We start from the raw sequence: 27,724 nt of genomic DNA, 5'->3' as shown, positions 1-27,724 counted from the left end.
GAAGTTGTGCGGCAAAGCCGCTGTGACGAGGGCAAGCTAGTAGGGTTGTGCAAGGTTCGACTCGAATAGCGCTGCGTCATTCAAAGCCTTGACAGTGTAAGGGAAAGCGAAGTCGAATAGTTCATTCAACAGTGCAGAAGCTAGGGATGACGTTGGCCTACTTAATTCGAACCACTATTCGCACAACCTTACAAGCCAGCTCAATTGGAGTAATGGCTTGTTGTCGTTTTTCTCTTAAAGAGATCATATGATACTCGTTTTCTTTTGAACACAAGTTAGTTAAAGTCACTCTGAACGAATTAACAGAGTTTAAAGAGAATAAAAAGTCGAGTTTCTTTTTGAATATTGACGTGCAATTCTGCCACATTTAGTAGATTGTACATTGTTTCTGCATTACTAACATAACTACAATAATCAATAAGCATAATACTTTATACATTCGTCATACTGATTTAAAGGTGATCATTCTGATATATTCCGCCTTATTTTATATTAAGCAATTCGATGGTGAATAATTTTGAATATCTTCAAAACGTGTTTTTTTGACGGGTTTCGAAAATATTTTTCCATAGCAATCTTTTATTGACATTTTTAGTCCTCCGCATACCTCTCATAAAATAAAAAGAAAAGATCATTACTACGTCCATGCTTCGGCGTGAGCTTGACCGCTGTTCAAATTACCATAGGAAAACCTTAGCATTCACCACGCCTGGAGCTTCGAAACTTTGAATCTCCAAAACAAAAAAATTAGTTACGGCGTTCGCATATAGCTGAAAGCCTCTTCCAGGAATACGGTATCAACATATTTTGACATTACTATAAAAATATGAACTGGGAGCCTATGTTCGAGAAATGTTTTGTTTCTCCTTAAAAGAAACGGAAGTAACGGAACTGACGATATGGCGTCTGATCGGTTAGAGGCTAAAACTGACGAAAAGTTTCTACTTTCGTTATTTGAGCCTCTAGCCAATCAGACGTTATATCGTCAGTTCGTTCACTTCCGCTTCATTTTCGAAGAAACGAAATAGTTGTCGGACATAGCTCGCCTGGACTATCATTTTACGATCTGACCTGGAAACACCCTGAAGTCAAGTACACGTTGCCCTGCTACATCAATATTCATATCAATAATTGAATTGTGCGAGTACTTTATAGTTTATCTTGACTAAGAGGAGCATTGTAGTGTGCTCTAATATTACATAGATTGAGATCGCCTTAGCTTAAAAAAAAGTTGTGAAAGTTCGTGTTTTGCTTACCTTGGGATACTTTTTAGACAAGGTGGAGATATTCATTTCGTTGTACATTGAGGTTAAGTTACGCCTGTCTTCTTCAGCCTTAGAGTGCTTAGAAAAAGAAAAAGAAAACAACCGAATAATGGACGTAATTTTTTATTCTCAAAACCTTCCCGATATTTTTTTTTTTTTTGCCAAATTATGTTTTATTGCGAGTCCTTTTTCTTTTTGAGATTCCATGCAAAAGACACTAGTACCGTGTTTGTCAAGGGTGCCCAGACGTTCTAGTCTAGCTAATTTAATAGACCCGCCCGAACGTTTTGGTAACAAATTAAAATTGCTATGCGCAGGAATTATTTCCCAGACCACTCACACACACGGGAATGATTGGAGTAAGGCAAACCCCCGTCAAGATATTCCACGTAAGCCGCACTAAAGTATTTTTTTTCGCCACCTTTTTGGCCATCGGTATGGTTTGTCGGGAGTACCCATTTGAGTATTAAAGCGAATGGAAAATTGCTTTTTCCTGGGAATTTCACTATCTGTTATACTGTGTTCCAGGACTTTAAAAGGGTCCTAAGCTTTACGTGATCACCGTACTTGGCTGGTGTTCATAACCTGATGAATGCTCCTTTTTACTTGTCAATATAATGACTTTAAGGCCATTGAGACATCTCAAAAAGGATGAAAGTTTGATAAAGCAGTGATAAATGGTGCATTTAAAAATAAGCGAACAATATCTTAGATTGTCAGTGAAATGATTTATAAATTTCACTTTGCAGAAGAGCTTCTTAATTAAGGCATAAATATATATTTTGCTTTAGATACAAATATTCTCGAAATCATATTGACACCACCATCAACATATCAACATATTGAGTGGGAGTGGTGAGGAATTTTATGTTTGAGGACTAGTTCTTTTTAACACTGCGCGACACTGTTTGCACCTACACAACAACAACGCTTCGGTATAGTTTATGTAGGCACAGCGGGAGAAGTACCAAACTGTGTAACTTAGAATGCTGCCCTAAATTAAAGCTATTTGTTTTAAAATTGAAAATCAAATTTAAAAAAAAGTACAATTAAATTTTGAATAGCTTGTTCTTGCTAAAATGCATCGCGTTGAGTACTTGGTACTAAAACTTCAGCAAGTGCACAGAGGTAAGCATTTCGTGGAATATTTCGAACAGAGTAACAAATATTAAACGCACAAAATTTCACCTAAAGAGTATGGAACCTGTAAACATTTTTTCCGGAAATGCATAAGATCACGATCAACGATCACGAAATTTTAAATTGAATAACAAATTAATTTGCTTTAGAGGGAGATAAAATATGTATGGATGTTCGAAATACTCAGGTTCGATCTAAAATGGGTCGTAAACATCAGCGCATGTACGAAGCAATCTAAATGTCTCGTCAAGAGTGTATTTCACAGGTCGGTTTTATCTTCTAAGAATGTAAAGCGTAACTCCCATTCTGTAAAACATATGGCCAAAAAGCTTGCCAGGGTCAACAGTGGCCGGCGACGCAGACAACCGAGTAGAGCGGCGGGGAGCGTTTGGCGTACGTTTTGATAGATGGCATCCGGAGCAGCGTCGGTAGGTGTAGCTTACCAGCGAAAGAAAGCAAACGACACGCTATTGAAATCCGTCGTCAGCGAGAACGTCGTCATTATGCAACGGCGTTTTTTTTTTTTTTTGCTCTTACTTCGTTTTGCTTTTATTGTCCGCATTTATTTTTTAACAGAAGGTACATTATAAAAATACTGTGTTAATTTAAATAGACCACCGTCGTCGCGAGCAGTCTCAAATAATGCCCCTATAAATCTCGATAAGGAGGTAGAGCCATCTTTCAAGACGTGCACCAAACGGCCCCGTGTCACACGACTGGTCGTCTACGTCGCCGTCCGCCGTGGAGCATGGCAAGTACTTTGGCCATCCTTTTTACAGAATGGAAGCTACACTTTGAATTTTTACAAGATAGAACCGACTTCTAAAATACATCTTTGACGAAAAGTTTAGATAGCTACATGCAGGCGCCGGTTTTTCCGGCCCATTTTAGTAGAGCCTGCTTATTTCAGACACCCAATACTTCAGATCTGCTGTTGGAATGTGTTATATATTACCTTTGCCAGTTTGACCTCAAACTGTACTATATCCTGAGAAAGTTGCTGTGCCTCCTCTTCAGTTAAGTTGGGTCTGAATACCTTCGCAGTTGACGCAATAACCTTCTTGTAGGCAGCGATTACATTTCTATTTTCTTTTTTCGTGTCGTCAATCAGTTTCTTTCCACCAACCCAGTCAAACTTAATTTGGTCGAGCTTGAGAAATAGTGCATGTTGAAATTCACTTGTTAATATAAGTATATCATACATATAACATATACGTTTGTAAACAGGATATTTCATAGTTAGTGAAACACTCGACTTAAGGAATTATTGGGCATGCAGTTGAGAACAATTCATTATAAGTGGAGTAACTCTTCTGTTTCCACCTGAATCATAATATCTACAGCTAAGTTTTGGGACTGAAAACTCATCGAGCCATATTTTACGCAAATAGTAATGTTTTCATAATATGTTCTCTTTTGCGGTTGTGTGATTACGATACAACCATGTTAGCCAAAATAATGAGCGTCCTTGTTTAGAATAAAGATGTGTAGTGGCTGGATACATTCAAACGTAACTAAAATTAATCTCACGTATTTAGTTCAAAACCCGCTCAGGCGGCTAAAAATTGCGACAGTTTTTCACGCAATAACAGCCAGCGTGCAGACGATCTGGCGATAATTCATCAGAATGTAGCACCTGAGATTGTGGGGCAGAAATATTAGTGAACTTTCAAGTCAAAGAAAAATATAACACTCGGAGAAAGTTCTATACTACATGTTCTTTGATTTGAAGTTTTTTTTTCGCACATTAAGGTAAGGTATTGCATTATGATTACTTTTATATTAAAAGAAAAATAAAAAAAAAAACTTTCCTGTGACCTAAGTTGTTGACTCCCCCGCTTGACTGCCAGCACAAAGACATGCTTTTTTTACTACAGCTCATGCGAGAAGCGTATGCCGTCTCGCTGCCTTCATCAATATTCATAATAATATAAAAATATCGGTTGCTCCAAAGAAAACGCTCCGGCTTACGGATCCGCAAGTGGCGGGTTCGAATCCCGGCCGAAGTGCCCCCATTTGGTGAAGGTGTCCGTACTCAACTGGCAGTATGTGCATAAAATTGAATCAGGTTTGGTGGATTGCGGATCGGGTGCGGTTGCTAGGGGCTGCGGATGCGTATAGGATGCGGATATCTCTGAGTGTTGCTCTGGATTGTTGCCGAGCCCGCCGGTTAAGCTGTGCGACAGCAGACGCTAGAGTTAATGAATGAGGATACGATAAGGTGCATTGTCAATTGTTTTGGAAAAACAAATAAAAAAAATAATATTATTTTTTTTTTTACGCCAGGATTTGATTTTTATTAAAGATTGATTTAGAGCGTTCAATCTCGCGAGAGAAAGTGTGGTCTTGTTTGGCAGGAAAAGAGCGGAAAACGTTCTTCGGTCGAATGAAATTCGAACACGTTCAAGCCACAAAAAGGCAGAAGGCTCCTCGAGAAGTAAAACGTGACGTGTGTGTGCGTTTTCAGTCTGGACAGTTGGCGTGTTGCTGCTAAGTATGTGGTTCAGAGCACACAGTTGCAGAATCGTGTTTAAAACTGAAACCAGTATGACATGTTGTCATAAATAAATATTCTCATATTTTCACAAGGGTGTACCCGCGTCTTTCCACGTATATACGAATACGCTCCGGTGAGTGGCCGCCTTTTTTACCGCTTTTAACTATCTGACATAAATAAATTGACAGAGTGTTATCAGCTCTACCCTAATGTTCGCGATTAGAAAATACCCGTGTGCTTAAAGTCAGTGTTTAAATAAAATAAAAAAAAAATATTAATTTTTTTATCGCATCTTTTGACTAGAATGTTGCAGTCCTCCAGGACCGTCTCATAACTTAGATCATCGTTCCAAGGACGCGGGGTGTATCCTGGAAGGATGATCGCTAAATCATAAATCGGAAAAAAATACCATCAAATGTCTTTCAGCGTATTAACGCGCGCCAACTAGCCAGAACGGCCGTGGCCTAACGGTTATCGCGCTTGCCTCACACGCCAAGAGTCAGGGTTCAATTCCCGGGAGTTACGCGTCCTTTTATTTATTCTTGCAGTTCAATGTACTGGTGATTTCGAGAACTCTGTCACCTGTTCGAGGTGCGAATGTTCTAGTCGCCGAACCTTCCAGGTCGATTGAACCTTCCAGGTCGATTGTACACGCGATGGCTTCTTGAACAGAAGCCATCGCGTGTACATAAGGGGCTCCACGTGGCGATCTGCAGTCAGTCTCACCCCAGCGCTCGAACCTGCTGTTACGCCCAATTCGACGCCCGCGACGCTTTGTTCTCATCTTCTGTTTTCCTTTTTCTTTTGGGCACAAGTTCGCCTCATTAAACGTTTAGTTTCTTCAGTTACTCTTCGCCTCATCATTTGTCATTGGTAACAGTATAGTGACTCGAAGAGATCTTTCTATACAGATAGCCAAAATTTATAAGGTACCATCCAGACTTTATTTTTCTTTTTTACTTTACGTTGTAGTTAATGATATAACGTGAATGCAAAGATTCCAGGTTGGATGTGGTTCCGAATTTCGCAAATGCAGTTTGAGTGCGAATACAAAGTCCGCAGAAAGGTATCGGATGCGGATAATCAAACTGTCATACGCAAAGGGCTCTGGCTATCGGGTGCATAACTGTTCAATAAGACCACAGCGCCGGCGGCATAAACTACTTCACTTCGGCGACTACAGGTTTAGAACATATTCAGAACCATCACTCCACTCTAATAGAATCAAAGAGTATAGTTTTCCCCAAAGCAAATGGAAGAGCAAATTACTGCAATTTATGGAGAAAGCTCGGCAATGTAAAAAATCAATGATAACAAAAAAAGCTTTTCTTGATCATTCTAATAAACCATGGGAGCACGGAATGGGTCGTGTGTGTATTATGATTTTCTATGGTTAGTGGCGAGGAACTTTAAGTGCTTTCCAATGCCCGGCAGACGTGACACACTCTTGTAACCTCCGGCGTCATCAGGCTGATCAAGACCATTTTTAAGGTATTTATTTATTTATTTCATTACCCTCAGGGCCCATCGGGCGTTACAGAGGGGGGTGGGTACAATGGATTTACGAAGTACAAATGATCAATTTACAGTACCAAAAAAATAGACAACAACAACAAAACAAATGAAAAAGGTGTAGATTCCGGGAGACCCTCCCCGAGAAGGCGTGAGCCGCCAACGTTCCGGGCGAAGCCGTGTGACTTCGAGCCCGGTCGCTCCGTATCGTGTCGGGGAGAATACGTCAGCATGCTACTCTCTCGCACTCCTCCGCGCGTCTCCCCTTTTTCGGGGAAACAGCGAGAACGAGCGAGGAGAGAGTCGGGCCTGCCCTTCTCCGAGTGGACGGCCGTCAGGTGGAGGAGACCTGGATTGGACTCCGGGCGACGGGTCAAGTCGCGGCGCGAGCTCGTCTGACCGGCGATGACTTCACGCTAGTGATTCCCCTGGCTGTAACAGTCGGCGTCCCCACTACCTGTGGACGTCCTCCGCCCAAAGGCCTGGCCCCGAACTCCTGCGACGACGCGTAGCGGCGTGAGCTCGTCCGACCGGCGTTGACTCCGCTCGCAATTACCCCTTCGGCTCTCAGGTCGGCGGGCGCTGCGCGCACACTGTGTTCACGGCTCGCTTGACCGCAGTGTCTTGTTGGGGACCCCTGGTACTCAATAAACCCTGTTGGATACCGGGATCATCGTTGTTGGCATGGCGTTGGTGAAATCGGCGCTGCGAACGCCCTCGCTGTTAACTGTCGGCCGCGCGGTGGGACGGGCATGGGATTACCCTTTGAGCTCCGGTCCCACGACGCGAAGGTGCGTAAACTTCCCTCCTTTATTCCCACAAAATCAGCAAATAAAAAAATTGCAGAGTTATGAAAGTAATCAATTATGGCTGCCTTGAAAGCAGAAACATCTTCCATCGTGGCGATGTGTGGGGAAGGTGGTTTCATTCTGAACAAGTTTTTGGCAATAAAGAATAAAAAAAATATGCTAGTGCTGCAATGAGGTAAGGCAAATTTGTACTGGTGATCAAGCCGGGATGAACAAACGTAGTTCCTGTTTGAGCACTGGGTTATGAAAAAAATATTTTATGAAAATCAGAAAGACGCGCAATTTTTCTTCGAAACATTAGTCCAGGAATACCTGCATTAGACTTCATTAGTGACACGCTAGCAACGCGGTAATAACTAAAGTTCGGTGGGAATAAGGTATCAATTACCGCCAAAAGTCGTTTGCTGTCTATACTACAGCGTGGGCGAAATGGATTGAACGCACCATAGACAGACCGCATAAATCGGTGTCTTAACTTGATCGCGCTCAGATTTACTACAGAGAAGCCTGAGGTTGGTGGAAGCTTTCGCTAAAAATGTGGAAAAATCGGCTCAGCTGAGTAAATAAAAAAAGATTAAAAAAGCTATTTTCTCTGTACTTCGCATATACAATAAATATATGTGTTACTATGGCGCTCATTTGAGCCCAATGAAGTGAAGAATAGGTAAGCCAATTCTATTTTTCTTTCAATTTTACAAACTCTTCTGTCGTAGGAAACGCCAGAATGGCCCAAAAAATGTTATGATGATTTTAAGATAAACTTTTTACCGGTAAATTTTCCTAAACAAAACCAGTTTTTTTTTTTTTTTTACCCCGGAGGTTTTATGTATTCACATTCTCAAGAAATATAACGCACCAGCTCCAAGCGCCTCCGCAGTAAATACAAAGCACTAAGTTAAGAAACCAATTTATGTCACAATTAGAAACATAAGTTACAGAAACCACTTAGAACAGGTTATCACCCAAAGCCCGAATGCAGTCGACACTACAATTTGTTGGAGCAAATCAAGCAGTGGCAAAAGTGCATCGTCAGGATGTTCATCCTCTTCGTACGAAGGGTGTGCGAACAGAAGTTTCTAGATGTGAGGTTCCAGCAGAAGAGTGAGCTGAAAGACCCCTTTTTGTTCCACCGGATTGTGCTCCGTCATTCGTCTGGTTGCCGTTCCTTGTAAAAAGAAGCAACGAGGGACTTCACTAACAGTGGTTTGAATTAAATTGCGTCGCGTCATTTATGGCTGTCACAGCGGTAGGGGAAACCAAGAACTACCGGTTTCTTGCAGCGTCGATGCTCAGAATGACGCGGCGCTATTCGATTCGAACCACTATTGGCACACCCTTACTTCGTACGTTTGCTATCATCGACTCAATCAATCGCGCGCAAAGAGGCGCCGTGACCCCACGCTTTTTTCTTGCGTGATTGGTTGAGCCGAGGATAGCGAACCGACAATCAAAACAATCGAGTGCCGTGACGACGCAATTCTTGCACTGCTTGATTGCGTAGTTTTCTTAGATGGTTCTTGCCGTCCCGCAACGCCCTCCGCAACCCGCTACAAAACCCGGAACTCTACAGCCAAGGCCATCGGCGCGAAGGCGCAGTAGAGGATTCCTCGTTTCGGAGGGCATAGCGGAGGGGGAAACCCGGCCTACGGAAACTCCCTATTGACTCCATCGGACCGTAGTGTTTGCTGCGATCGGTTTTAAGTATAATTAGGTCGAAACAAGTATTTTCACCCTGCCGATGATCGCCTCCAGACTAAGTATAATGGACAAAATATGACTCACCGCCGACGATCTCCTGCAGACTAAGAATGCTGGACTAAGTATGGCTTGCCACGAACCAGACGGCGGGTTTTACAGCGTTTGTGAAACTAAATCTACTCGCTATGGTTGGAGAATGATCGATTAGGCCATTTTTACACATAATTCACTCTTATGGTGAAATAATGAAGCGTAACAATTGAGAAAATATTCCCAAACCGGAAGTGGGCCAGGGCTATCGAGTGCACGGCGGCACTGGGTTTGTTGCATGCCAAACATAAAAAAGGGGCGAATAAATAGTATCGGGTGCTGGCTCCCATACGCCACTGTGACGTAAACGCGTCGCGGCGCAGCGCCGCTCGTATCTGGTCGGTCCAGATTCATCCAGACCTTTTCGCGCGGTGAGTCTTGCGCCTAGCGCCGAGCTGCGCAAAAGCAAGTATGGCAGCCGTTCGTTTGGTTTGTTCGGTTTGGTTTCGGTGCTGTGTTGTGTTGTGCTGTGTGCGGCCCGAACGCTCTTGTGAGATTTTTCTAGTCATCTGCGAAGCTCTTCGAAGTCCCATGAGTGACACAGAAGGTGTTTTGAAATCACCATCTTAACTAGCAACAGGCGGGTCTTCACCAACACCAACGACAGAGCCGAGAAGTGGGAGTATGACGATAAGCGAGATTGGTTTGGTGGTTTGAGGGCAAGGTGGGAAATTTGTTTCCCGAAATGTTACTGCCACAGCCTATAAGTAAGTTAACACGAGGGGTTTAGAAACGATGCCGAGACGGTGCACTTTGTACAGAAGAGACCTTTAGCGTCGCCAGGTTCGTCGTGGCAGTCACTGGATGCCGCGGGGGACGAAGAAGCGTGTTGTGTGTTTAGGAATTTCTCTGCTGAGTTAGTATATTGAACTGCGTTGGATGGTGTTGACTCTCATGCATATTGTTTTTATGTTGCTCGGGGATAACGCTTTGTCACTGATTATTACAATCTTTGGGTCATAAGACCTGATAGTTATTTTATTCGGTGCGACTTCCTTGGCGTAAAGTGAATAAAATATCTCTGTGCACTTTCGAACGAAAGCGCCAAGTGTCTCATGTAAACGGGAAGTGCCTCACACAATCAATTTGTGCTAGCCTTTTCTGTTCAGCCTGGGCAAGGAGGTTATAATGGGCAGGAGGTGGTGTCCATATCCTCTATACATAGAGCGAAGTGTAACGGAAGTATGGTGTGGCCACGAAGTGTCTTTTTATTATCTCGGCTATTGGGACGATGCATTTCCTGTGCCTTTTTACTTTTACAAAGTTATCGATATTTTTCTACAGTTTCGGTAATTTTCATAATGATTAAGATACTCAGTTGACGGCCGCCGTCATAAAAATATGGGGCAAACATCCGCGTTGCCATGGCATTGCTGTGGCAACGTGGTTGTTGGTCCCACAATTCCATAGCGGCGTCCACTGAATTCGTGTCGAACAGGCGGGATTTGGAGTTCAGCACTTGCATGACGAGTAGAAAGTCAACGTGTAGCGACGCTCTCGACACCGCGCCGGTAGCGTCGTCTAGAGAGAGTCGTCATAGCGCGGCATTTAGAAGCGAAGTTGTCGGTTGTCGTATGCATGAACGCTGAGAATGGCACCGCGGTTTGAGAAGGCCGTACAGGCCCTGCACCAGAAGGTGTTGGTTCCCCACCGCCATGATGAGAATGCAGGTTCGCATTAAAACTTCATTTGGTATCGAATGCCATGGCCGTGACAGTGAGCAGACGAAGCAGACCGCAGGCACGGAGCAGACTTGGCTAAGGCTAAAGCAGTCGGCCGAGCGGCAAGCAGTCGATAAAAGCTTGATTGGATTTACGTTGGACGAGATTGCGTGGGTACGCAATGGCCGTCTGGGATTGGGTTCTTTTTCTGGCGTCGGTGGGCATGACGTCATGCCTGGTCCTGCCCTATTTAAATGTCCTTGAGTCTAGGCCTCTACGTCAATGAGGTAGAGGGGTCTTATGTAGCGGCTGGCAAGGTGGCTCCCATTGGCTCGTGACCATCGGCTGCGCTCGACTGAGCGCTTGAGAGTCGCTGGGCACGAGCAGACAAACGCCAGGCTAGGAACGTGGCGCCAGGCTTCATCGGTGGCTCCATCGAAATAAACCGATTAGGCAGCAAACTAATGTCTACATCTCATATTTAATATTGGCGACGAGGGCAGAAGAGAACTCCAACAGGGGTTCAAGAATGACTACGAGACAAGGAAAGCTCGAAGAATTCGAAGGGATAGGATGGTCGGCCTCGGCGGGGCGGTTGGAGTTCCTCTTCCAGGCAAAACACGTAACGGACCACGGGAAGAAGAGAGCCCTGCTGCTGACCCTCTGTGGCGCGGAAACCTACGACACTGTGCAAGCGCTAATGGCCCCGACGAAGTTCGACGGAGTTGCCTTTGAAAGCACCATGTTGATGCTCCAACACCATCACGATCCACGGCCTTCGGAACTGTTCAGCCGAAGCAAATTCCAACGCCGCTACCAGGCCAGTCGATGGCTACCTATGTTGAGAAATTAAAGAAATTAGCTGCCAACTGCGATTTCGGCGTGCTGGCACTTCTCTCGGTGGCCACAACTAGCGCCGGAGCATCAACCGCTTCAAACAGGGTTGAAGGACGTGCGGCCGCCGCCCCTTTGACAATGAATCCAACCGTGCTGCCGCTGGATGTAATGCTGAGAGACCGTTTGGTGTGCGGTGTGCAAGATAAGCGTCTGCACCAACGACGTTTTCGCAGAGCAAACACTCACGTTCAAGCAAGCATACGACATGGCAACAAGGCTGGAATGTGCGGTAAAACAGCAGCAGGAGCTTAAAACTCCCAAGACGGAACTGCACAGGGTCACACAACCACAGCCTACGAAACAGACTTCGGATCGAGGTAAAACGCAACCGCATCCACGGTGTTACCGCTGCCATGGACGGCACAGTCAAGACAGTTGCCCATTCATCAGGGTAGCTTGCCGTTTCTGTAAAAAAATAGGACACATCCAAAAGGCTTGTCGAAACAAGATGACGACTGGCACAGGTCCATCAACCCATCAGATGGAATCCGGCGCTGAAGAGGACGCCCTAGAATCACAAAGTGGAGCTTCTGTTAAAAGCTACGGATAGGACATGCAAGAGCTCAACGCACAACGTTCAACCAGTTTCGTTCCCAAGTACCTGGTGAGTCTCAAGGTCGAGCGAAAGCTACTAGAATTCGAGGTGGACTCAGGAGCAGCATTTACTGTAATCAGTGAGGCCCCCTACCGAAAGGTATGGCCTACCAGACCTCCGCACCTGCGGAAAGAGAACGTCACCGTTCGGACATGGACCGGCGAAGGCTTGAGGGTACTTGACTCAGCTGAAGTGCACGTGAGACATAAGTCCAAGGACTACGTTCTACCACTGGTTGTAACAAGCGGAACAGAATGCAACTTGATGGGCAGAAATCGGTTTCCAGCGCTAAAGATCCAGGTCAGCGGGATACACCATCTTCCGCCAGACAAAGAAGTCCAGAAGGTTCTCAATGCACACAAAGCGGTGGTCAAGTCGGACATCACAGGGTAAAACGGCCCACCTGTGCAGATGGGAATTAAGGAGTCAGCAACGCCAAGATTCCTCAAGGCACGCGAGGTGCCTTTCGCACTGCGTGCTGCCCTGGAATGCGAACTGATGGCGCTGCAAAAGCAGGGTATTCTTTAAAAGGTCGAACATTCAACATGGGCCAGGCCCGTGGTGGTGGTTAGAATGGCGGATGGTTCGGTGAGGCTCTGCGGTACTACCGCAGCATGGGGAAAAATACAGCGAAAACGGTAGCTTAACCGCTGCCGACACCCAATGAAGCCTCGTCTAACCTCCTGGGTGGCACAGTCTTCTGGACGCTGGACCTTGCGCAGGCTTATCAACAACTACGGGTGACAGATGACGCAGCCCAGGTACTGACAATCGACACCATCAAGGGGTTGTATCGAGTGAAGAGGCTTCCTTTCGGAGTGGCGGCAGCTCCTGCAATCTTCCGAAAGTCACGGAGACAACATTAGCAGGCATCTCAGGAGTCAGTGCGTACCTAGACGACATTATCATCAGCGGGGAGACTGCGAAAGAACATACCTATCGACTCGATCAAGTACTGACGAGAATAGAAGATGCAGGACTAAAGCTAAAGGAAACCGAGTGCCGCTTCGGGGTGAGTGAAGTAAAATGTCAGACCTCATCAATGCGGACGGTATACATTCCACGCAGGACAAGATTCAGGCCGTAGTACAGGCGCCCGAGCCAAGGAAGAAGACAGAGCTGCAATCCTTTATAGGACTCTTAGTGTATTATGACAGATTTCTAGTGATTAGAGAAACGATTGCGAAAGAGCTTTATCACCTACTGAAACGGAAGACAAATTGGCGGTGGGAGGGAAACCACCACAAGACTTGACCAAGAGGACCTATTCATTTGAATCAGTATTTCACAGGGCGACTTATAATAATCTACACAGATAATCAACCTCTGCTAGGCATCCTAGGAGCTGACAAGCCCATTCCACAAGGGTTGTCACCGCCGATAACCAGATGGTGCGTAAAATTGACTGCTTATAAGTATGAGCTGATGTACAGGCCAGGAAACCGCCATAAAAATGCGGACGCTTTAAGCCGACTTTTCATATCCACCACGGAGGAGGAACCAGAAGTACCAGGAGACATCCTGATGTTTGAGGAATTGACCCGCCCTCCGCTCTCCGCAGACCAAGTAGCCAGGGAGACAGCACGTGACGCCGTCCTGGTAACCATATATACCAGGCAGTACAAGAAGGCACTCTGCATCGGTATCAGTTCCCACAGCACTCGCAAAAAAGAAGTAAACCGGCAGAGGTGTCCACACACAGAGGATGCGTAAGCTGGAGAACACGAGTCGCGATTACTAACCACTTTAGAAGACACACGATGGCTCTAATTCGCTCGGGACATCGCGGAATCGTCGCGATGAAAGCTTCCGCTTGCAGCTACGTTTGGTGGCCCGGGATGGACGCCGATATTGAAGCATGGGTCGCTGCTGGTAGTACCTGCCAGATACAAAGGAAGTCACCTGCGAAGGAACTTATCTCTGTATGGAATATGCCAACCGAGCCGTGGGACACTTTTCACCTAGACTTCGCAGGTCGTGTCGTGGGTCAATTTTCTCTGGTTGGGGTGGACGCGTTCCCGAAGTGGATGCAAGTGCGCGTGGTTCGCAACATGAGGTCTGCCGCCATCGTTAAAGAATTACTGCCCATTTTCGCAACGTTTGGTCTACCAAGGAAAACTGTGTCGGAAAATGGCGCGGCGCTAGTTTCAGAGGTGATGAAATTATTTGACCGAAACAACGGGATCATCGCAGTAACAAGTGCATCGTACCATCCCGCGACTAATGGCCAGGCGGAGCGCATGGTACAGGAGCTAAAACTGGCCCTCGGGAAAAAAGGAACTGAATTGTTTGCTGGCCAGGTTTTTATTCAAACAGCACACTAGCATTCAATTTGCAAAGGGAGAAACGCCAGCATGGTTGCTTTATGGCAGGGAACTTCCATCAGCTCTGGAACGATTAAAAACTGTAGCTTCTGAAGAGCCAGTCAGCACGGAAAGCGTCACTAACGCACGAAAACTGAGCGTGGGACAGCCGGTCTGGACTAAGAAGTTTCCGCACGGCAAAGGCTGGCTTCCTGCCGTAATTGAACGTCAGATGGGCCTCCGTTCATGGATGGTGAACCTAGATGAAGGTTCGGTACGCCGGCATACCAACCACATACGTAAGCGATGGACAACAGCCATCACTCAACACGAAGCGCAGACTCCGTCTCCTGTGCGGGACCTCGAGATTCACCAGAGCCCAACCTCACCACGGGAACCATCTCTCGGTAAAGATACTCCAGCTTGACTACACGCATCATCCCAGTGATAAAGTAGCAGACCGCCGGTCGCGAACCAATGTCAGCTTCGTCGACGGCAGACGCTGGCATGTTCACTGGTACCCGGAGGGGCACTCGAGCGCGACGACAAACGCGACGCTACGGGAGCCACGACTAGTTGGAGGGGGTGTTATGTGGCAAGCTGGAGCCCATCGACTTGTGACCATTATCTGCGCTCGCACCGAGCATTTGAGAGCCGCGTGGCACGACAAACAAACGCCAGGCTAGGAACGTAGCGCCAGGCTCCATCGGAGGCTCCATCGGAATAAACCGATTAGGCAACCTTCCAATGTCTACATCTCATATTTAACAAGGGGCTTAGAGCGATAAACTGGTATTCCGGTCACTAAGCAAAAGTGAACCCCCCTTTGGCTGTCGCCATGCCGTACAATACTGACCACTACACCCGTTACAGTACCAAATACTAATGCTTTTACGCAAAAGTGAGCCAATATTTGTATTGCGATCTCTGTAAAATACATGAACTATTTTTGTTTAATACTGTTAGCCCCAGAGATCAGTGTCTAGCTCCGATAAAAAGAAAAAATACAACAAGCCGGCTGACAGCATCTAGCGGAGCCATTGCGATGCTGGCCGGGTTTTTGTCGTAAAAGCACATTTTGGAGCTAAAACAAACTTAAAATAACTAATGATAATGTAGTGAGAGCGCAGGCGAGCTGGTTGATGTTAACCATTTTGTTCTTAGCCCAAGACTGAGGCAGAAAAAGAGGGAAGGTTCTAAGTAGAAGAATAATGAACAGTCGAGGACACGTCTCCATCTCGACTGTTCATTTCACTTCTACCTTTGAAACTTTCCTCTTTTCCTTCCTCAGTCTCGGGCTAAGAACCAAATGGTTAACACAACTAATCTCGTCGGTATTTTTATTAAGGATCACTAAGCAATTTTTAGTGCATGGTATTTCGTTAATATCTAGACGTAAAAATGTAAGTGCACGTTTGAAGTGGTACAAAATGTGCAAGATGGTGGCGGCCAATTTGGGATCACTTACAGCTGCCACTTTATCGCTCTAAAGCCCTTTACCTCGATGCTTCATCTCGACAACATTGTTGCGGCGTTCAGGGGTCCAGGTACGTTCTCCGGTATGTTTTCCTCTGAACTGGCACGCCGTGCGCCTCCAGTTGTCATAGCGAAGTTGGCCACGTTGCATTTGCATTTTAATGAATTTTTATACAGTCTGCATAATTATAGATACAAAAAAACGTTGATCCTTTTTTTTTTAAATTTCAACTTGTTTGGGTAGGAAAGAAAAGCAAACACTGCGTTGCTAGTGCTGTGAACGTACCTTTCGCGGTAATTTTCTCTTCGAAATTAATACATTAATAGTAATATAATGGTAACACAAGACATATGCGCCGGTTTTACTTCTTTTAATTTTATTTTGAATACTTGAGTACTTAATTTATATTTTGGGCATTAATAGTGCGTTTTAATGCGAAGTACTGCCATTCGCTCTACGTTCGATGCCAATGGTCAGCTACTATCTGCGTAATGAGAAAATTAGCGCAAATACAAGGAAGGAAGAACGTTAGGACAGGAAAGAGCGCTTGTTTATGTTTAGCCAACTAGCCCACCAGATGATTTTAACTATCTGCGTCCCGCGACCCCTGATTTCTTTAAGAATCTTGCATGCAAAAAAAAAAAAAAGAAACGCATTTCTGGAGAGTTGCACAGGCTGGCGGCATCAAGCTGAAGACGCGGTTTCTGCTCGTCTGTAGTCATTCGCCGAAGAAGTTTTAAAAACATTTCTGTGAAGTGTGAGAACGGCCTTTGAGAACACGTGGAGACTTTTACGGAAGCACTGTGCCGCACGAAAAAGGCACAAGTCGTCGACAGCAAGTCTCACCGGTCTCGCGGCGTGATCAAAGCTTCCTTGGCACGCCGAAGTGCTGCGTCTCTGTGCCTTCGCACGCTTGGACACCGATCAAGAATCGTCGTAACGGCAAGGTTTGAAGGTCTGTCGCGCGTAGAAGTCTTTGCAGCATATACCGGCCACGGAGTTCTGGACCGTCCAGCTGTTCCTGCGAAAATTCTTATCAATAAAGGGCCGGGAAAGAGTTCGTGGTTGCTATTATTCACTATTAACCATGGCTATGCTCCAAATTCCCTTGAATAAATCACATGGAAGCACAAATAGAGCAACGCTGCTGAGCAAGGTACGTTTTTGAACACAAAAGTAAGAAACGGCGAGATAGAAATGTTCTTGAAACGTGGCCCATATGCTCGTGTGCACCCTGTCGCTGTTACCGCCACCGTAACCACCTCCCCTATTCCGACCCCACTGGATCAAGCTCCTTTCTGAACCGCCCGTGCCGCAAGTTACTAATACATTCGTCATAGTAAAATAAGTAAGTAAAAAAGCTTTGATCACGCCGCGAGACCGTCGAAACACTCTTTCGGTGAGTTGTGCCTCTTTCTTGTGGAGCTGCACTTTCGTAAACAGTTCGAATTGCATCAATTGGCACTTTTGCACACTTAAGAAATCCGGAGACCCTCCGGATTTTTTAACAGTGTGAACAGACTTCTTCGCGAAGAATCAAGTGTTTTAATACATTTTCGGATATGCCCACCTGGAAAATGACGCACTGTCGCTTCTGTTGACAAAACTGGTAACTGCATTTATTTACACATTCATGTCCGGACATGCGCTGGTAAAAAGCTTTCACGAGTAAAAAAAAAAAATCAATGAAATGATGCGATGGTATGCAGTTTGTTGTAAGATAATGTTAAGAGAGCAAAAGAAAACTGGCTTTGCAATCTGTTAGCCACCAGAGAGGACTGGCTATCTCACCAACCCCGGCCCAGAGGTAGGGGACGCTCTGTTAAGTGAATGGGTACTGTTAGAAACCGTCTGTTTTGTTCCCGTCGTGAGTAACTGAGGGGCCGCGCGGCTGCATTAATGTCGGGCAACACTGCCCGCATACTAAGGAATTGTGAGGAGTCAAGAGGGTTTTGAAAGAGTCTGCTTGATACTTACGTAAATCACGTTTGAATGAATATTTTTAAAGTCCCGGAATACAAAGAAACTAAAAAATGCAGGAAAAGTTGATTGGTGGAGTAGTTGAGTGCAGTTTGCATAAGGTGATTCTCCTTTATTCAGTAGTGGCCACTTGGTAAAGCCATATTTCTTAAGCAGCTGCAGCAGGTCATTAAATTTCTCTGTTCCGTTGACAGCTGTTTGACATACAAAATAATCAAATATAATGAGGTACAGGTAAAATGTTGAAAAAGCTTCTTTTAAATGCAAGATCATTCCTACGGTCTCAAAACCGCGAGATCGTGTACGGCTGTTCACCGTCGCGTCTATATGTATCAAAGTCTAGCCGGAAAACCTAAAATAGTGTGATATTATACACCAATTCAAGTTACACGCTTACTGTAGCTGGGAGCGTTTTCCCGATAAATATTGCGGGGAAGCCAAAATTGGTTCTCTCGCACTGTGCTAGGATAGCACGGCAGCGCCGAAATTTACGAATGCGGGAAAAGGAGCAAATGATCTCAGTTAATATCGTATTAATGTTCGTTTGGCAGCATCCAGAGAGAATGCCCATATTCGTAAACCCGAGACAGCAAAAAATTGAAAACTTTGGTCGGTGCATAGGTGTACTATGCTGCATTAATTAATCTAGAACTATGTGGGGATGGCACGAGAAATGAGAGGGTTTGGGGTGGGTGTAAGAAAGGCCGTGCTTTGTCCACTCATTCCATATGTGCTTTTGTGGCAGCTGGAGATACGTCCAGGGACTCTTGCCGCATGACTATGGTGGGTGCGCAAGAAGCAACGTTGGCAAGATGTGAATGTCAGTGGCTCGGCGTCCCGTTGAAGCAATCTTACAGCACCCCGCGACGTCGTCTCCGGTTCGTATTTTCGGAATGGCGTGCAAAGTAAGTCGGCGGACAAAGCCTGGGTTTGCTATTGGGCCATTTCAAACACATGCTCAATTTTTTTTTTTCGGGAAAAGCACACCGGGATAAAAAGAGTTGTCGGCGTTTCCGTGGTGGATGCTATAACATGTTCGCCAAATCATTGGTGTACCATGGTGCGAGGAGTGCGTCGTCACGCATGAGAGCTCGCACGGGGATGAGGACGATTCGTCACATGCGCACGCGTCACAGGACGATTGGTCAAAGGACGGTTCGTCGCATAGGAACATTCGTCACAGGATGACTCGTCATGTGGGCAACTGGTCACATCGATCGGGCAGGGGACGATAGTAAATCACAAATTTCAACAACTACCCACATTCGCTGATGAGGAGTTTCACGACTTCCCACTGTCACATAAACCAATGGTTAGGAAAACTAATCTTACAATACTCCGCTTTTACTTTCATTATATTACGAGGCTTCAGCAGGTTGATCTCAGTTGCTGGCTTGAACGAGCAAAAATCCGACTCAGCCAAATCAGTTGTTACTTGTGCCTTGCATACCCCTATTCGACAAAATCAATAAGTATCGGAATTCTTTCTGCGGCATGTGTACGAGTACCCCTCCTGCAGCTGCATGGCTCCACCTCTCTTTGTTGCGATCACCTCCATCCTTTTAAATGTAGTCCGAGTTAAAAAAAAGTCGCTCTTATATGGCCTCCGCATTCACCGTTTGGGACGGACCCAGAAACTAAAACGTCTGTTACAAATTCTTTGACCTTGAGAAGCGAAAGACATGCTAAGATAAGAGGTGACCCACTTTTTCAGGCCAAACCACCATTCAATGTTCGGGACCGAACCAGAAGCTAAAACGTTTGTTACAAATTCTTCGTCTTTCAGAAGCCAAGCACATACTAAGATATGAGGTGAGCCACTTTGTCCGCCCGAACCAAATTGAGCAATACATTTTTTGGGGGACGAACTATTGTGGGACCGGTTGGCCACGTGACGAGTCATCCTGTGACGAATGTTCATGTGTGACGAATCGTCCTGTGACCAATCGTCCTGTGACGAGTGTGCATGTGACGAATGAACTGTATCCCGCTCGCACGATCCTTTTTGTTTTTTACTTTTGCGTTCAAACTAACTACAAATATATTTTGACGCTCGTGACGTCACTTCTGTGACCAAGTTTTTGTGACATCCCGTGACCAAGTTTTCGTGGCATCGTCTTTTAAGCCTTGCACCCCCTTCAAGATTTATTTTACGTGTGGGACGTCACTTCCGTGACCAAGTTTTCGTGACATCGACCTCCTTACTTTGCACCCCCTTCCAAGCGCGTAAAAAGACGCAGTTCTGCGAAACAAACAAACAAACAACACACATTTTGTGTAGTATTCCCGTATTCTGGCATATTATTTGGAGCTTGTTTACCATCTTGTATGCGTATTTTCATTTGCAGGGAGAAGGCGTGGTTATATTTTGTGAAAATATAAATTTGCTTAATTAGGATATATATTCTTGACCAAATCGGTGGAGGAGCTGTCTACCGTATATCTTCTGCTTCAATTTAACACTAAGGACTACATACATTATTTACAAATATTCAAAAATATTAATATGCAAGACTATGCCTATGCCATCGAGCTTTAAATTAAAATAAATCAAAATGAACAGAAATTTGGTTGATACACGAGAGGTAGGCATATCAGCTTTGGCTAAATTGTGTGAGTTGACGCCTGCCTTTTTACGATGACCATCAGTGTCTTTAGGATGAATAACCTCGCTGGATATGATTAATAATAAAGAAATGTGTTTTGGATTATTTCAATGTTGAAATGTCTGTTTCCACCGGGTTCTACCAGCTTCAGCATATTTAGAGTTTGGGTTTACATTTTTGTTGCTTCCTAGAAAAGTAAAAAAAGAAGATAAAAACTGGACATTTATTTTATTAAAAGCAGATTAATTTGATTTCAGTGAGAGCAGCTGAAAATAGTGATTTTATCACTAAATATATATTTAAACATGGCAGACTGATTGATTAATAAGTCAGACTAATAACAAGCAACAATAAGTAATTACTGTAAATTTAAAGTACAGATTAATTATCAACTCTTTATGAATGTAAACTCCGTCATACTAGAACATTAACCAATTTGTCTTTTTACGCCCGCTAAAATTCCCTATATGCTGTTTTTTCGAATTCTCGCTCGCTTGCAATAGGACATAACTTTCCTAGTTTTCGTTTCCTTCCTTCTTAATTTCGTGTTTTGATTCGCTTTCAATACGACACTACGTAACAGAGCAACGTGGCGTAAGATAGGTAGAAAGCTCAGTGCTCCGAGTTGCTCTGACGAGAAGTGCTTTCTGCTCGTGTTCAACCTGATATGAATCATTCTTGCTTGATCGATAGTTCGATTTCAGTACAAAACAGTGCACACAGAAAACATCACATGAGAGATGAGCGGTAAGTCATACATATTTTCAGGATTATTTCTGCAGGAAAAGCTTGATTTAAATTGTCATCGTGCAACTGGTCTGATTTAAATCACGATTTAACCCCATTCTGATCATTATTTTCCAAACTGCTTCTCAGTCCAAAACTCATATTAAAACCTTAAACACCAGACAAAACGTAAAAAAACCTATCTTTATATATACACTTCAAAAACAAAAAAAACATGACGGCACCAATATGAGATTTTTCCTTATGTCCATGAGAAAGTGAATTCGTTGATTATAGGCGAGTACAAAATTTAAAATCCCATTTGTGCATGTTTTGAAAGGGCACGTTTTAGATCAATCCATCGGTGTGGAAACTTTACTTGATTGGAATTGACCCACAATGCATGTGTGTTACTAACGAATCATTTAAATTTACGGCAGCTAAAGCATTTTGCTAAATTCAGTGTGAGCAAAAAATGTTATGTGGGAGGTTTTGATGTGCGAAATCATTATTTCAGAAAGCGTTAAGATATTGTACGATGAGTTTGGTAATTATAATTCATAAACAAATTTATGCAACCATCAATCTAAAAACCACCCTTTATGACTGACAGCGGGGAAAAAGCGCAAAGTAAATATTAAGACCTTAGGGCTGCTTGAAATGCCCGTGGGTGTTAATTGCTGCTGATGTCACTCATAACGTAGACCTGCATGGACTAAGGCGCACTGACATGAACTCGGCTGGGAAAGCAAACTCTTGCAGATCTGTAAATTCTCAGCATCACTATGTAGCACGAAGTGGAAACAGCATAAAAAACACATTAGACTCTTGAGTCGCCGTACAAATTAAAGCGCTAAATGATTTCGGAAAAAGAAAGAATGGGGTTTATTTTCATCTGATCTGAATAGCCATGTCCTGGACTTTCCGGTGTATATTTAAAAGACAAAAAATGGTGAAGATTTTTGGTGTGTATTATTTCCAACAATGTATGTATATTGACGATATCTTCCCGAAGGACACTAAAAAGCGGTGATTCTCGGTGGAGAACTAATGAAATACCAAGCGTTAATTCTTAATGTTAAGGTTCTTGACAAAACAGTCTTATCAAATACAAAAAATGTATAGTAATTGATGTTTCTTAGTTAATGTAGATATTGTGTTTTCAATACAAGCAATTGTTGAGAGGTGCTTTCTGGTTTTTATGGGGAATGTATTCTTGACACTAACGGATATTAATTGTTGTTTTTTATAATGAAACTGGAAAGTCTATGGTCTATTTATAGTTGGCATCCCTGTTAAGGGGTTTATCTTTCTTCAAATAGGGGTTGTTTCATCTGAGTTTGCATTCCCACCGATTTGGTGTCGTTCAGTAACAGTTTCTTGTGTCGTATATAAAAAAAGGCGGTTCACTGAGGCTAGCGTTGAAAATTTCAAGCATTGGTTTGGATTCCCAACGTCCTAAGAGCAGGTAAACCTTTCTCTCAAAACGCACGCGTGTGCACCCGGCAGGCGCTTTGGATCATTTCGTGAATTTTGCCACTTCGCCGCCAATGAGGACTCGGCATCGAAAAAAAGGGAATGCGATACTCTGGCTCCGCATTTAGTTCTTTTACCTTGAACAAGAAACTTACGTACTCTCAGAAAGGCAGACTCTGTAGGCCAGGATAGCCTTATTAGTAGCATTCTGCGGCTCTTCTTCCTTAACCGTAGCGTTCAATAAAATATCTAGATATGAGAAAAATATTCAAGATTATTTCAATGTCAACCCTGTATGTTGTAAAGAAGAATGTAACTTAATTCAAATTAAGCTGTAACCACACTAAATTATTTAGTAGTCGTATCAAGCTTTCAAATCTATTCCGGGGCCACAAATCACGATTGATGGCATATATTTGCCAACAGGTTCACCAGATGGCGTAGCCATGATATTGAGAGACGCACCGATAAGTCTTTTTTTATGTTTTACGTTAAACTTTTGTGCGTGTATGATCTCAAGGTAAATACACATTTTCTCGATCTTGTTCTGCAGTTAACAACCATAAGACTTTAATTATTAGGGTGTTATAACAAGAGATAACGGCAGCGGGTGCTTGTAAAATAATCTGAAAAAGAATCCTCCTGGGAGCCAGCAACTGGCAAAGATCATTTTGTTAGCGCTAAGCGTCTATGGTCGTTGACCGCTCAAGAAAAACAAAGCGTGGCTTATGCTGTTCACACTTCCTGTATTGGGATTATTTCTCAGCGTTTTTATCGGGTGATGCCATAGACTCATTGGCTGTTGAGTCCTGACCAATAACGAGAGTTCCGAGCAAGTTAGGTGGAAAGCAAGTCGCCTGCTTCTTGCACAGGATTGCGGTGACATCAGAACGAAGGCGAGCACCGATTGGTTTTGATTGGATTTAAAGGATATAGTGGGTAGACCTGAATGCTAGATGTTTTAAGGTCTACCTACGATTTGCTTTCTATCAGCCAAAAAAAGCTCGGCGTTCCCACGTTATCGTAACCCCTCTGCAAGAAGCCGACAAATTTTTACTCCGCATTGGTTTATCATTAATAAAAACAAATCGATAAAACAAGAACAAAGCGAAACACGACACAGAGAAGCGCTTGTCTCTCATGTCTCTCATGTCATTTCTAGTCAAGGATGGTATGGTGATTTTTACAGTAAGGCACGCGGGGCGTGACTTATTCTTCCAATGCCTCTTGTTATTCAGTGTTATTATTCGTTATTTGTTATTCGGTGTTCTGATTAGTTACTGCCGCAACCTCATGGGTTCTGGAGAGTTAATAATATTAGATAGATATTCTGACTATAATAAGACTGATATTTTGGGCAAACATAAAAAGCAGCAAACAAAACTAAACTGAAGGACGTATTCAAAAATCAATCACATTAGCGATTGTCGAGTTTGAGTTTTGATCGTTGACCACGACATAATTGTTCTAAACAAGGGATTATGATGATGGACTTTACGGCTAAACTTTTTTTTTTTGATGGTACAAGGTAAAACCTCCTTCCTCTCCCCGAACAGGGGGATAAAGGACTAGGGATAGGGGGCGTATGCGCATCGACGCCCTCAGGGCAATATTTTCGTGTTTCCTTTTTTCAGTTTCGATTAAACTGTTCGTAGAAAGTCATTAACTCTTCGTGGTGTATTTTTCTTTTCCTTTCTTCGTCGTATCTTTGCGTTTTTTCTAGAAATATCTGTCAATCTGAGATTTTAATGGGGTTAATTTTTGTATTGCTTGTTTACTCCTTAACATAAACTATATTGGTTGGATGTATATATATTTACTGAATTCAATACTCCAATAAAATTCAGTACGAAATACTCAAACTGGCTATCACGCTGCGGTATTCTCAGACTACGTAGTCACATTATCGTGCACTCTGGGTTAAGATTCATTTATGTGCGAAATCTTTTTTTTTCTCGCTGTTTAAGGTCACCCAACTAGACAAATAAGTTATATAAATAAAAGCGAAATATGCAGTGCAGTGCATATGCAGTGCACTGCATATGCAGTGCACTGCATATGCAGTGCATGATACTGATATACAGTGCACTGATATGCAATGCATAGTAGATATTAAAAACTTGATTGTTTTCGACAAAGAGAGTCGTTGGGGTTTCAGAAGCGTCTTGTTCTCTCCTACTGAAATATTTCGCGATGTTCTCGCTTAGTTCGTTATTAGCACAGGTTGGTTTGATACGCAAAAAAAAAACAAAAAAACAAAAAAAACGGAGGTTACTTTTCAAGTTCGCTCTTCTAATAAAAGTGCGCATGCTTCTGATTTTGAAGAGCCTTGAGTTTGTTATTGGAGATTTCCAGGAAGTGGTCAAGACAATATCTGCATAGTGGCGCAGAAGTAAATAAATAAAACAAGCAAAAGACCAAAGGAAATATCAAAGCTACACTTGCGGTTTGAAGGACAGCTTAATTCTCTATTCTGAACGGGAAAACTTGGCGTACTCGGTGCTTGGTACGTCCACCGTAATACTAAATATTATATGCGTTTAGCGACGAACGTGCTAGTGGAGTTCTAAAACAAAAACGCATATAAGATTGCTTTACATCTAAAAATAAACGTGATTATAAATTATACCAAGAGCATAGTTAATTGGCTTGCCCTCAAGCGGAACTAAGGTGCATTTTGCGATTGTCTTTTCATGCCACATAGTCAACCAACGCGCCCAGTAAGCATCGAAGAAAACAGAAACATTACACCTATTTGCCACCTTTTTTAACCCGCGCAAACATCAGGACATGCCCTTTGTTCTTGTGCGAATTCTCAAAGAAGAGACGTGCCGATATGGTTGGTCGCATTATTAAGAAAAAGAAAAGGCTACTCATGATTGCAATTCTGAGATTCCTAGGATTGTTAGAGCGCGTGGAATGAGCTTGCGCCATGAAACACAATTACAAAATTCTCTGTGCCCTCCTAGATACGTTGTCTAGTGTACGCTCGAGGCACAAGATATAAAGGAAGTATAATATGAAGAGCTTAGCGCCCTTAAAATTGGAACCGATAGCAGAAAAGTTTGAGCAGAATATTTCGCTTTTCCTATGCCGCTAATCAAGCGGCAAAGCTATTTTTTCAAGACGAGATAAAGGTTTTCAGTTGACACACTTAATGAAAACATACTTTTTAGGTCCGTCTGAACTTTCTCATGAAGAATATGATAATTTCCAATTTTTGTCTTGCCGTCACGTATTCTGTGTCTTTTTTGCCAGTTTCCACACGCGTATTCATAGAAGTCAGTACAAGGATCCTCGTTCGGGTCCATGCTGGCCAACACCATTTTAGCTGCATAAGAATTCAACAATAGGCTTTTACCAAATATATAAACTGCGGTAATAAAAGGACTTTATGATGTACACTTGGTCTGCAACCTGATCTGTTGCAGAACAACAAGTATTATGCTACATAATTACGTCACTAACGAGAGAAACACAGCACGAGGTAATCAATTAAGATAACCAAAAGATAACAAACAGAACATAATTTACTTCCTTGCGAACGGTGAGTGACTTCGGAGGGCGGGGTGAGGGGGGAGCAAACAAATCACTTCATTTGAGAAAGAAAATGTAAACAATTTAGAGAGGTAAGAGAAAAATATCGCTCGCCTCCCCACACCTCCACCGTCTCCACCCTTCCCTTTCACCTTCTCCCGAACCAAACGCCTCTGGTTGTCACTACATTCAACCCCACGTGCGATCGTGACATAATCCACAAATACCTTGAGCCCAACAACCACTTTTTTATGATGGAAATATGATTTTACAAAGCGAAATTAACAGTAAACAAATAAATAGTAACGCCAGTAGTCTAATATGCCAACTCAGATAAGAAACAAACAGAAAATAAAAAAGATTGTTTTAGAAAAGGGCAGAATGGAATTGTACTCAATAGGTACGACAGGCGGGGTTTCACACTTCACTTGCGTAAACATTCAAACGTCACGGCCTTAATTTGTTTATTTAGTCAGGGACAATGTTCAACGGACAGACATGGGGGCAGCAAGCACGATAAAGGACTAATTATATAACAGCAAAACATCATTTTGTTACTCCATAATATATACATGTATATTATATTGTAGAATAAGATAATATTATATGACACGACAATAAGATTTAAGATATCGTATAACAAGTTATTACAATATAATACACATATATACATATATATATATATATATATATATATATATATATATATATCTGGTGATCATGGGGTGTCATAGGAGGATATGTGCCAGTGCATCTAAGCACTCTCACCTCTTTCTTGGCAGGCTTCTGTTTGACACACTTTTTTGGCGGACAAATCTGGTACAATTTGAAAGGAAATGGAATTATTCATCTTGATATAAGATATTAAATTTTTTTATTATTAATATTTTAAAATATTGCTTATACTCGTCACACGTTTGAGGCTGACAGGCATGAATTAGTCTACATTATACAATGCAAAAGCCTTCAAAGGATACTCTGACTATATTACTCACCCAATGAGGATTTTGCAGCGCTGAGTTCAGCTAACAACAAAATCAAGTAGAATCCCCAGATTGCCACCAGCTGCCGAACATGAGGAAGCATGTACTGCCTGGATGAGCTAGGTGTACTCTTGCGCATTCTTTCTGAAGATCACAAATTATGTTTGTTATTCGCATATGAAAAAGAGCCAAAACCAAAATCACCTTGAATAATTTTTTATCTAATTACTTTTTGAAAGTCTTGCGATGTAAATGGTGCTCTTATCGCAGTGAATAACATTTTTTTAGGGCTGTATAACACTTTCTGAGCACTGTTAAAGCCATCATAGTCCTCAATTCTCGTGGGTGGCACTAAAGCACTCGCCAGACACAGTATGGAATGTCGATTTTAAGTCAGGTTATTTGTTTAGTTGAGAATCAGCGTGACATGTGGAGCCAAAATCAAAACACAAGCTTCTAGAATGAAGCTCCA

General features: G+C 43.3%; 1 protein-coding gene across 1 annotated transcript in view; it reads right to left on the bottom strand.

Annotated features, from left to right (window-relative positions):
• The window catches only part of LOC115327728 (neprilysin-4-like), a 148,116-nt gene extending 120,725 nt beyond the window's left edge, over nucleotides 1–27,391 (bottom strand). The window contains exons 1-7 of the mRNA XM_040217273.1: nucleotides 27,265–27,391; nucleotides 27,038–27,085; nucleotides 25,902–26,063; nucleotides 22,892–22,981; nucleotides 17,922–18,118; nucleotides 3,361–3,555; nucleotides 1,257–1,343 (exon numbers count right to left, since the gene is read on the bottom strand). Of these exons, the coding sequence (XP_040073207.1) occupies nucleotides 1,257–1,343; nucleotides 3,361–3,555; nucleotides 17,922–18,118; nucleotides 22,892–22,981; nucleotides 25,902–26,063; nucleotides 27,038–27,085; nucleotides 27,265–27,391 (906 nt within the window). The remainder of the gene's footprint in view (nucleotides 1–1,256; nucleotides 1,344–3,360; nucleotides 3,556–17,921; nucleotides 18,119–22,891; nucleotides 22,982–25,901; nucleotides 26,064–27,037; nucleotides 27,086–27,264) is intronic.
• Nucleotides 27,392–27,724: the final 333 nt, after the last annotated feature.

Source organism: Ixodes scapularis, unplaced genomic scaffold (genome assembly GCF_016920785.2).
Source record: "Ixodes scapularis isolate PalLabHiFi unplaced genomic scaffold, ASM1692078v2 ptg001946l_1___fragment_3__unscaffolded, whole genome shotgun sequence".
NCBI lineage: Eukaryota > Metazoa > Arthropoda > Arachnida > Ixodida > Ixodidae > Ixodes > Ixodes scapularis.
The sequence above is the reverse complement of the archived record's forward strand: the minus strand, read 5'-3'. Positions and strand labels throughout refer to the sequence as shown.